Below are 12,357 nucleotides of genomic sequence, written 5' to 3'. Positions count from 1 at the left end.
TCAATGAGGGCAGCTACACTGTGTTTTTTGTTCACTGCTATGTCCACAGACTCTAAAACTATACCTGGTCCGTTGCAGGCATGGACATATGTACTGAATGAATGAAATGCAAGTAAAACTGTTTCCATAAAACTAAGAAATTCACATTAATTTAGTCTTAGAACACTGCATTGGTTGTATCTCTTATGACATAAATTAATTTTGGGGATTTTCTCTTACCCATTGGTTAACACTGCTGATCTGTGCCATGTAGTAGTGTAAAAACTGGGTTGTCTTTTCCCACATCACGTAAGAGCTGCCAAGAAAAGCCAAATCCCAAATGGGTCTCAGAGAGGGATCAATGTGTCCATGACTGTCTGAGAGGAAGAAAAAAAAAAAAGGACATTTTCCTTATGGCATTTTGGAGACACAATTTCGTATGTTTCAGGAATGTAAGCTCAGCCACATCAGTCCTCTCTTACAGCAAGGCCTTGTGCTGGACACGATTTGTTCTTATCTGTTTCTGCATCATATGCAGATTTATGTGCTTCAACATGTGCTTTCGGAGTAAAGGTACTATAAAAGAATTAAGGGCTCTTTGCTGTACCGTATTAATGCAAAGTAACAGCTATGATACTCAAAGTTAATCTAAAGTCTTGTTAGTTGAGAAGTATTTTTAAATTAGATTGAAAAGTCTATCAATTCTCTTCTCCACATTACCTTCCGGTCCGGGTCTGCAGTCCTTGCAACGAATGGTCTTTACCAATTGCCAAATGTCTGTCCTTCTCTGATCATTGGCTTTAAAGCTAATCAATGAATTGGCAGTATCTCTGTTACTGATTTTGAACGCATGAAGAAATAAAGTGAGTTTTTTCTGTGCTATTGTTTTTGGAACCGCAGTCCTTTTATTTCAGCGTACACCCCTAGAAACCTACTGCATATCAGACACTGCTAGAGGTAGGGATACAATGATAAGAAATTACCTTTTGTGACTTTTAGGAACTCAAATTTTAGCCCATAATTAATTTATGAGATAACTGTTCACGGACCATCATTTTATGCAATTTGGTGGAGATATTCTTAGTTTAAATAAAGGCTCAATAACAGTATAATATGTGAGGAACAGGAACAAACTTATTAGGAAACTAATCCTTCTTGGAAAAATAATCTTTAGCACAGATTCTTCTCCGTCCTGGTGGAACCTGACTTGGCTGGCTTACAATGATGGTCGATTCAAGATGCTGCGAGAGCCCCGAAGATGGGTCCCTACCCTGCACTTGTTGACGCTGCAGAAACACAGCTGATACCTTCCTCAAGAGGAGGAGGACCAAAATGCCGACAGAGCACAGGGAAGGGAGAGGTTTCTTTGGGCTGGAGAAGTCTGCGGAAAGCTTCACAGAGAGGAGGTTTGAGCTGAGCCTCGGACTCCTGTGCTGTATGTGGGGGTGGGAGTGAGAGAGAGTGAGAGCTTCCTTCATCCAGCTACCATCACAGGCTTCACCTGACATGCCACTGTGAGCTCACCAAAGCCCACCGCTAGCAGGCAAGTTCATTACACGAAATGCTGGGAATAACGGGACAGCTGAACCTAAAAATGTGGACAGCACCGCTAGAGAATCACTCAGGTGGCCGGACCTGGGCCGGCTCTTCCCAGGTCTTCAGTCTTGTTCTCTGTAGTGTACGTGGGCTCATCTAAAGGACGCTTGTAAATTCATTAGAAAAGTGAAAATTGTACTCATCATAAAAACCAGAGGATCACTTTTTTAGGGGAAAAACAGTGTGGAGCAAGGATATCCTGAAACGGATTAAATGGTCTCACCTATCAGTTGTAGAGAACGCTGCCTGACGGAGCCCAGAGCCCCCGATCGACTACACACTGAACTGAGGCTGCTGAGATCCGAACTGGCCAATCCAAGGACAGCTCCACAGTTCTGACTCACTTTTGTCTAAAACCAAACCTTTCCAGTTTTAATAATTTTGTGTACACAGATAGGCTATAAATAGTACCATTATATGCCACCACTGAACTTAAAGTGACAACAGAAGTTGTAAACTGTTAATAAAAAGGTGTCCTCTATTAAAGAAGTTTTTGGAACTTCATGCCACACTAAGTTAGATTGTTACAGAATGATCCTTGTGGGCATGGAGGACTTATTAACTGAACATAAGGCAGTTTACCTTCACTACTAAAAACTGTCCAAAGTCTAGTGATCCTATAGCAAATATTCAAAGAAAAGGTCTTATACAATTTCTAAAATTTGTGTTTTAAGGAGAATATATAAAATCTTATTTCCCCACCTAATGCAAAAGGGGGGAAAATTCCTAAATAACTGTAGGTTGTAAGCATCAGTCATTATCCCATTTATTTCAGACAGTATTAAATATAAGCAAATTCTACTACAACGTAAGATTTTGAATGTCCCTCATAATTCTTTGGAACAGGATTTAAGCTGAGTCGTCAGAGAGTTACTATGAGAAACATCCAAGCTTCTAAATTTTAGAAAGGCAAGGAGCAGTATTCTGCCTGCAGGTTTTTAAGACTACTTAGTCTCGACAAATGGAGGGGGCACAGATGCACTCAGGAGTGGAGACCACAGGTCCTCCATGTGGACATGGGTCCGTTATAGTCACTAGCAAATGTCCCTCGCAAAGGAGGGAGCTGGAGAGAGTGTGGGATGTCGAGTGCTACAGCGGTCAGATGTCAAGCTTAATATCCAAGCACAAGTCCAGAGATGACTTTTGTGGTTTTGCAAATTGGATTTGCCAGTAAGTGCTGAGTCTCAACTCTGCCCACACACACACTGAATAGTACTGAGCATCAGAAAAAATGAGCCCTGCTTCACTTCAGCTGAGTCACTTCGGAGCGCAGGGCTCATTTCTTATTAAAGACGGCACCGCTGCCCATTAGCTCGACCTAAATGAGACAAACTTGATTCCGCGGCAGCCTCCCAGCAAGGCCCCGAGGCTGGCTCGCCCAGCCCTGCACCCAAGTCTGCAGTGGGCCCCGTGGGGGTCTGGCGATGGTGTCTCATCACATAAATTTCCAAGGCCAACAGCACAAATCTTTAGAAATGTCGCCTCAGGCTTCTGGACTCAGCCCAGAAAACTGCCCCCCACCCCACCCCACCCCACCCCACCCCATTCTGATCCTGCGGCAACTCTACCTCTTCTTTGAAAGTTGAGCTCTTGCCCTGACCCTTGCCTGGGATGGGAAGTGGGGAGATTAGAAGGGCACAGAGAGCTCTTGATGGAGTTACCATTCTGTCCTGGAGATGAAGAACAGGAAAATGAGACTTCCGAGTTCTGTTTGAATAATGAGGTGTACCACATTCTGTAGATGAATTAAAGTGCCACTTTGGGGATAAAAATATAAATGATAATTCTATTTAAGATTCAGTCATTACATACATTTCCTAATACAGAAATTCCAGACACTAGTTCGTACCAGGTATGCTGACTACATCCAACGGGGTTTTAAGTTGCTTCATGTGCGTGTAAAGCAGGTAATCCTCTTGTTGTCTTTTGTTCTTCTCAATGAGCCGTGTACAAGTTACATTAATGGCCGGTCTGGGTTTCTGATTCCTGAAAAACACTCGAGCAGAACATTTCCCCAAACGTTCCTCACCAGCCTGAAATAAAGATTTTGGAATTAAACAGAATGGCTACTTATCACTCCCCACTGACCCCAATACAGAGGTACACACAGGGTTGAGAAGTTCCTCATATGTGGCAGGACGCATTGGCATCAATATAGATGCAAGTGGTCTTGGCTTTATGGAAAGTGATTTTTGTGCTCACAGCTGAATACAAAAGTCCTTCACTATTTGCTGTCATTTAAACTCCTGCTTTCTGACGATGCCCTTATACAGTAATGCTGGGCATATTCGAAAGAAAGATAAGATTGTTGATGTCTGTTGAGTACTGCTTGGTTCAAACCTCAAGGACAGTAGGTACTTTACTCTCTGCTGTGGACCAACATAATGCTTAGCTGGACCTCAAACTTGCTAACTTGAACCAAAAGATGAAGCTGGTTCCCCTTAACAAAGCTGACATCCTCATACTGCCTTATGAATTCAGTTCTCTCATACCAACTTTACAGATTAAGATACTGAAGTCTAAGGAGGAACTTACTCCAAGGTCTCACAGCTAGTAAATGCTAAGCCAGGAATTGAGCTCACGTCTGTCTGATGCCAAAGCCCTAGCCCTATACTAACTCCATCTCTCTACTCCAAGATCTAATCTGGAAGGAATGGAGGCAGATGTCACCCAAAATAGACCAGTCCAAGGGATGTTTGTTTGCATTTGTATTTAAATGCAGACATACTGAGTATTCTGGGATCACCCTCACTTTTCTTCCAATCCAGAGACACCTGGAGGTAGACAGCTGGATGCTTCAAGTAAACATTAAATGCATGACTCAACCATAGGCTTCTCCATCCTCATAGGTCACAAATTCCTTACCTCAACAACAACAACAAAAAGGCCAGAATCTATTCCCAGAAAAGTGCACGTATGCTCAGACCCTCACCACTGAGCCTAGAATTGGCGGAAGTTCATGGGCCTTTGTCATGGCCCCACCCAAACCCTTCCATGGGCCCCTAGTTAAGAACTCCTGTTACCAAGTGGTTGATTGAGCAGTTCAGTTCTTTTCACTTTTACAGTCATTGAAACTGGATGACAACAACCAAAAAGAAACATTAAACAAAAAAGCCCACAAGGAAACAAATTTTAATTAAAGTTGGATCTGCTTCATAAGTCCATGTCTAGCACTAACTCAAAAAACTGAAGTATGCTTTCCAATGGGAGGCTCTTCCTCCTGTGAGTGCTACTTCGAATGAGAGGAAGTTTCAGTAGTGCATTAAAATCCTAATCATTAGCCGCAACACAGAACGTGAAGGGGGCATCCCAGAAGAGGCTTATCAAAGGCAGAATAGAGACCTGGCACACAATTTCCTTTGATGTCTAAGCCATTTCCAGGAAAGAGAAAAGGAAGTGGGTATTGTCCCCTTTTGCTTTCCTTTTTGCCCCCACCCCACCCCAAAACAGCTCCACAGAATCAAAGCGAAGCACTCTCCTCATCCTCTGAAATGGAACATTTCAATTAGCTAGTTGTGCTCTTCACAGAAACACTGTTAGTCAAAATAATCTAGTAATTGTTTCCCCTTTAGCTTTAATCTAACACTTTCAGTTTGTAACACTAGAAATCAAAGGGGTCTTCCTTATGCTTTAAGAAAAGGTTTAATTCTTAGGTGAAGTAGCAAAGTCAGAATACACCGTTATCTTGTTAGCACTTGTTTCTGTGTACTGGTAAGCATTCTTCCAGAAGCCTCCCTCTGGGCTGGGGGCTGGGGGTCATGCCTTTCCTTCGGAAGCTCTGCCCCCCGAGATACTTGAATGTGATGCTGCCCGCTTTGACTCACGCACCACACAAAGAGCATCTGGGCTGGTCTCCATCTAAGTTCCAGCTACTGACTCCCAACTCAGCCCAGCACATGGCAGTTCATCTGGCTCTCATTTGTGTATGAGTCTTCTGTTTACTCTCTTCCTAAGAATGGGTAAAGGAAACTTGGCAACCATGACCTGGCTTGGTCAGGATCGTAGAGGCATTAATAATGCCTGTGGCATACATTGGTACTGCTCTGTGTTTTACAGAATACTTTTGTACGGGAGCTCCTGGAATCAGCCTCATAGGATGCCAGCCTGCTAACGAGAAATGTCAACAGCTGACAGGAAGAGGAACGGGTTGACATTTGGGAGTGAGTCATTCTAAGCATTCAGAGGTGCTAGAAGGGGTACCAAAGGGACTGCGAAATTCCCTCCCAGGGGCAAAGGAAGGAGGGGATGGTGGCTCTGGGGACTGTTTTAAATGCAACCCTGCATAAGGCCATGAAGTTGAAGGAGTTCCATCGTGGGTTCCTGTTAGTTCTGTTCTTCAATACTTTTTTTTTTTTTTAAGATTTTATTTATTTGACAGAGAGAGCACAAGCAGAAGGAGAGAGAGGGAGAAGCAGGCTCCCCGCTGAGCAAGGAGCCCAATGTGGGACTTGATCCCAGGACCCTGGGATCATGACCTGGGCCGAAGGCAGCCGCCCAACCGACTGAGCCACCCAGGCATCCGTATGTTCAAAAGCATAAAAAAACCAAACCAGAGGCTAACCTCCAGGTCACTATATATTCAGATTTTCACTTTTTAAAAAAAATAAACCCACATGAGCTGCTAATTTGGATACTTCACCAATTATGGCAGCTTACCTCTGGGTTATAGTGATCTGTGGTAAACACCAGGTCAACTTGACATTCCTTCTTTGGATTAACCTGAAACATAGAAACAGAATCTTAGCCTAGTAGAAGCTCTGTTAACATCTTCCTATTGAAGAATCACTCTCATGGGATAGCATGGCATGCAAATGGTAGCTGTAGCATTTATACCGGAATGAAATCAGTCATTTTTTGCAAGGGAAAAGATCTCAAATTTTGGTCTGATCATGATATTCTGCTTGCTAGTGGGACACGTACTCACAAAGGGGAGTTCAGAAAGGGAAATGGTTGTATCGAGGGGGCCAGTTGGCTTTGGGAGAGCAGGCACGTGCAGGCCAGGCTGGGAGGGAGCGCCTCTCCCTGCCCCTCCCCAGGCAGCTGTGCATCCATGCACCTGGGAGGGCGCTGGCCCGGGAGAGCCCTCATGCTGCTCACGGTCATGGTCAACAGGGAAGACGGCAGCAATGGCGTACCCCATTATAGATAATGGGTTTTCAGATGCTGGTAAATGCAGAAGGGGGGATGGGCATTAGTGGCTACTTTCACTAAGGTGGCCAAGGAGAACACCCTGAGGAGGACGCCTCCGCTCCAACACACAGTAGGGAAGCAGCCACCCCCAGACCCTGGGGCAGAGGGGACCTGGCGCTGAGGCCGGAGGTCTAGGATAGGAGGGAGTACCGACACGGAAGAGCCTCAGATGTGTGGCCTCTCCCTCCCTGGCAGCTTCACCAGCGGGTGTACTTCTAAACTCTGGAAATGCACGTGTAGCCTTTTAAACTTGTCATCGATTCCAATGCATTGTTTTAGACCTGACAAAGCCATATCGCTGAGGCCATTTCAACTGTTTAGAAGAACTTCATGCTATTTGCCATCAAGTTGGAAACATCGATTTTCTTTGAATCTTAGCCCAGGAACCCAACAACCAAACAAGATAGTTTTTTTTTTTTTAAAGATTTTACTTATTTATTTTGACAGAGAGAGAGAGACACAGCGAGAGAGGGAACACGAGCAGGGGGAGTGGGAGAGGGAGAAGCAGGCTTCCCGCTGAGCAGGGAGCCCGATGCGGGGCTCGATCCCAGGACCCTGGGATCATGACCTGAGCCGAGGGCAGACGCTTAACGACTGAGCCACCCAGGCGCCCCACAGGATAGTTATTTTAAATAGGCCAGATACTATCTATTCCTATTTTAGATTCTTAAACAATTGTGGAAAGCTGGAGAACGGAGGGCTAGGATTCTCTGGCAATTATTTATGCAAAGAATATTTAAACATGTGAATGTAGAGATGTCACTGTGAGGGGGGAGGGGGAGGGGCTGAGGGGCGGGGAGCACCCAGAGCACACCGCAGGGGCAGTTTGCTTAGGACTCATTTTCGATCTTGAAAAAGTTCTGGTGTAAGCTGAAACACAGATTTCGATTTACAGAAGTCACACGCCCAAGTCTGACTTCTCCCTCATTCACTGTTCGCCACCTACCCTGCCAAGCACGGTGTGGGGGATGGGACAAGGAGAAATAGAACATCAGTCCAGCCTTAGCAGAGATTCCCTTCTACTGTGGCAACAGGCAAGTCACTAGAGACAGAGTGTGCTCATCAGTGTGGCCGAAAGCTGCACGTGTGCAGGGTGCTAAGTGTAGGGAGGCTACAGCAAGGGAGGCCTGAACGAGTTCTTTGAGGGGCAGGTACTGGCTGGGCAAGGGTGTGGGAATAGAGTATAGGGCCTGGCATTCCAGGGGAGGCAATGAAGCTGGAGAAAAGGCTGTGTGGGGAGAATGGCACAAAGTCATGGAAAGGTTTTTTTTTTTTTTTTTTTAAATGAAGAGGACTTGGAACTTGATCCTGAACTCAGAGAGGGAGGGAGGCCCCAGTAAACATAACTACAACACTTACGGTGTTAGAAGGATAAGATATGGCATTAAAAGGGCTTAGACAGGGTCAGGGTAAAAGTTCAATGTATGGTCACTATTTTTATCATTAGTAAAATCTACAGACAGAGAGAAAGAACTATGCTTGCTGGAAATTAGAGTCTGGCCCAAGTTCAGGCTAGGGAGGAAGGGCAACACGGACTCAAGTTTGCTTTCACTTTGGTTTACTCCTGCCTAAAGCTCCCAATGAGTGGTTAACAGGTTTGAGATTTGCACCAGAGTCACTGGATAAGGCTCTCCATGGCCTCAGTCTCCGAGACTCCTGAAGTTTGGGGGTCTTTGCTTCCCGAGTCAAAGGAACACAAGGAATGGTGGGCTTGCTGCCTGTGACTCCCACACCACACTGGGACCGACCAAGAACTAGTACTCACAGAAGGCAGCCCCTCTGCTTGCCTGTAGGTTCTAAGGCTTGAATCACTTGTTGTACCAGCCCTGGGGCCCTCTCACCTGCTACATGCAGGACCTTTGCTTGCATCCACTTCAAGGCCCCCCCTGAGTGTAGGCCTCCTACACAGGAGTCAGGGACCCGCTCAGGCTGCTAGTTGGGGGGTGGGCAGGATGGGTTGTGTGACCATTCGTGAGGTGAGAAGGGGGAAGCAGAGTTGGTAGGTACAATCTCTGGTGCCCAGGAGCAAGGGAGAGTAGTCCAGAAGGCAGCTGGATGTTACAGGAGATTCAGTGGAGTAGAGTGGTTGAAGCCACAGAATTGGATGCAACCCCCCAGGGAAGATCTACTTGTATGTACATAGAAAGGAATCCTGAGGACCACCAACCTTCATATCAATAATACATTGGGGGGGTGGTGGTGCTTATTTGCCATAGACAAGGGTTCACAAAAGTCTTCCTCATCCTTGATACAACTGGGTGTATTTTAAATAAACTACTTAGGATAGTATTTGAAAACACACAGAGGCAAAATGAAGTATCAGTACGTACTCTTTGTAGGGAAAGAAACAGAACTCGATTAACAAAGGCTGTGAGCTGAGTCAGAATGGAGACTGGCCTTTTGAAGAGTTATTTTCCTTGCTGATTTGATTTCCTTATTTTAATCAGGCACCCTTAAAAGCATGTACATTTTGTCCAAAATAAGATTTTTGTGTTTTGGGTTGTGCTTTATCAGTTATCAAGACGCAGAGCTTTTATCTCCCACAAGGGCCTCTCCCTTCTTCCTTGCCTGAGTCGCAAGCTCCTGTGAGGCGGCTTTGCGGGTCCTCCTGAGATAAGCCCCGTGAGCCGCACCCGCTCCGGGACAGTGTCTCGTTGCAGGACTGTCTTCCCCTCTGGCTGTCTTTGATTACAACTGTTCTGCAGTAAAGAGGCCTCGGCAATTCAACACCTGCCCCTGCGGGACTGGTGGAGCTCGGAGCGCTGTGCTAGGTGCTGGAACATGGGGCGACAGGACAGTGGTAGCCTGCACCCTCCGCAGGGAGAAGGACTTCAAAGAGAGCCCTGTGGGATTGAAGATTTGATTACAGATGACTGAAGAGCTAGGGAAGGATAACTGGAGGACTGATCCAGTCTCGGGACCGGGGAAGTGACCTCTAAACTGAACTGTGAAGATTAAGAAGGAATTGACTTGGGGGGTGGGGGGGACAGCGGTGCAGGCAAATCATTCCACGGGGAAGGAACAGTGGGGAGGAAGTTCCCTGAGGAGCTGCCAGTGGGGCCAGAGGGCAGAGAGACAGGCCAGGATAAGGAGGGGCCGCCTCGCAGGCGGTGGTAAGGGTTTTACCGTAAGAGAAGTAGGAAGCCACAGACAGGAGAGACTTTTAAAAGATCCCTCTAGCTGGAGTGTGGAGAGCTGGAGCTGGAGTGAGGAGGTGTCCAGAGCGAGCACAGGGCACAGAGACTGCAGGGGGCGAGCAGAGGGCCGTGGAAACGGAGAGAAGTATATGGTGGACAGCTGGAGGGCTACAGAAGGTAACACTAAACGTAATTCAAGGGCAGAGATACCCGCTAGAATGTAAGTTTTATATTAGGACATTATTACACCAACCATCATTTAAATGATGCTTCTATTTAGAGAACAACAGATACCCTAGTGGGTCTGTGCTGGGTACAGTTCTGAGCACTCCACGTGTCCTAACTATGCTAACAGAGCTCCAAAGTCCGGTTCAAACTCATGAGTAATCCTCTGACTAATGCAAATTAAAGAAGCCATGAGGTATCACTGTACAACTATCAGACTGGCAATAAATTAGAAAGTGGTTAGGGCCGACGGTGGGCCAGGTCTAGGGGCTGATGGAGAGTAGTCCAGTGCAGCCTGGCTCGGGGGCAGCCTGGCTGACGTGGTCACATCAAGCTTACATATGCCCTGCAAGCTAACAAACCCACCTCCGGGTACATATCCCAGAGAAACTGTGGCGCTGGTTCCAGGGGACTCACTGGCACCGCATGTGTAGTGGGAGCTGGAGGCAATCTGGTGTCCATCCCTGGAGGGTGGGCGGGTAAAATGGGGGTGCCAGCCACAGAGTGCCATTTGGGGGGGACAGGCAGCAAACTAGCTGACATACAGCAATGTACATAGATCCTTAAGGCTGTGAGTGAAAACAGAAACAGACAAAATGTATAGCATAAAACCATTTACAAAAAATTGTTTAAATAAAAGTTTGCACACAAACCCAACAGTATCTTTTATAAGAATACTGACAAACAGATGAATACACATCAGACTTTTTTGAGTGGTGGCCCATGGGAGGGTGGGGGGAATGGGAATGGGGATAAAAGAATAAATTCCAGAAGGAGCCTCCATGCACCAAAGACAAAAATGGTCCCCGAAATGAGGCATGGTCCTCCCTCAGCTTTGCACCTGGGACCAAGACCACATGAACAGGCTTTTAAAAAGATAAAAAGTCGGGGCGCCTGGGTGGCTCAGTTGGTTGGGCGACTGCCTTCGGCTCAGGTCATGATCCTGGAGTCCCGGGATCGAGTCCCGCATCGGGCTCCCTGCTCAGCGGTGAGTCTGCTTCTCCCTCTGACCCTCTTCCCTCTCGTGCTCTCTGTCTCTCATTCTCTCTCTCTCAAATAAATAAAATCTTTAAAAAATAAAAAGATAAAAAGTCATTTAAAAATCTTAAGTCTAAAGTAACTGAGCATGGATGTCTTGACCCCGTATCTTAGATTTAGGTCTTTTTTTCCCAGTTAGTGGGATTAGCTTTGAGGAGTGTGCTAAACAAATGAGACCTGGTTCCGAATCTAGAAGTTCTACTCCCGGGATGGAGCCAAACTCTCCAGGTCAGGTGGCCCTCCGTCTGTGCTGGCTCTTGGTTTGCTACAGCCGCATGGTGCAGAGCTAATCCATCCATTCATAGCTATTAAAAAAAAAAAAAACCAAACAACTAAGTAGATATTTTTTGAAAGAGCTTACTCTAGTTCTGGGAAAGGTGACAACAGTTCTGGCTTCCCTGAGGGAAGAAGTGTTCCTGGAATAGCAGGCCACGGTGCTTACACCCTTTCATCTCCCACCCCCGCCCCCAACTCCCAAAGTGTCCAAATGGGAGACAGATTAGGAAGTCTCATATCTGTTTCTTAAAACACAGCAAGAGGTACCGCACGCTGTTCTAATACTTTCCAGAATATTGGCGCTTTATATAAAAGAAAAGTCTGCAAACAAAGCAAATGACCGTGTGACTATATAACCTGAAGGGATGAATTAGTATCTCTTTGCTACAGATTTCTTTTTAATTATGTATAAAAGAGGATTTAGGGCTATCGCCTCAAACACAATGCTTTACAATCAGGGACCACTAATCATACGGATTATATTCTAATCTGGCTTCTGTGTGTGTTTTGTTTTCCAGGTTTCTTGGTTTTGCTCCCACTGGCTGCGAGGGAAGGCAGCCCCTTCCCATGTGCCCTTTCTACACGCCGATCCTCACAAGGAACGGGCTCTTAGGGGAATGAGCAGCACTTTTGATTTGGGGCTTCCCTTGCAGTAGGGAGGGAAACAGGCTGCTTTTAAAGTCCTGTTTGAGAAAGTGTTCAAAGGAAAGTGTACAAAGGATGACTGAACTCAATATATTAGATTTTGGGGGAGAGGGTAAGAAACATGCTCCTCACATCCTTAGCAAATCAATATCAAGCATTTATTTAATGCTTGTACATAAAGCATCCTGCTTAACCACAGGAAAAGAACAAACGATAAAGCTAGAATACATATAATGGGCTCTTGCTACATGCTTCTTGTGGTTCTACACAG

The 12,357-nt window shown here is 45.9% G+C and overlaps 1 protein-coding gene across 1 annotated transcript in view; it reads right to left on the bottom strand.

Annotated features, from left to right (window-relative positions):
- RARRES1 (retinoic acid receptor responder 1) overlaps positions 1-12,357 on the bottom strand; it is a 47,897-nt gene that overhangs the window by 26,284 nt on the left and 9,256 nt on the right. Inside the window, exons 2-4 of the mRNA XM_025879770.2 lie at positions 6,232-6,294; positions 3,425-3,608; positions 220-356 (exon numbers count right to left, since the gene is read on the bottom strand). Coding sequence (XP_025735555.2) covers positions 220-356; positions 3,425-3,608; positions 6,232-6,294 — 384 coding nt within the window. The remainder of the gene's footprint in view (positions 1-219; positions 357-3,424; positions 3,609-6,231; positions 6,295-12,357) is intronic.

This window comes from Callorhinus ursinus, unplaced genomic scaffold (genome assembly GCF_003265705.2).
Source record: "Callorhinus ursinus isolate GAN/ISIS: 27379988/994484 unplaced genomic scaffold, GSC_fseal_2.0 scaffold1, whole genome shotgun sequence".
In the NCBI taxonomy this organism is placed as follows: Eukaryota; Metazoa; Chordata; class Mammalia; order Carnivora; family Otariidae; genus Callorhinus; species Callorhinus ursinus.
Note: the sequence above shows the minus strand (reverse complement) of the source record. Positions and strands in the feature narration are given on the sequence as shown.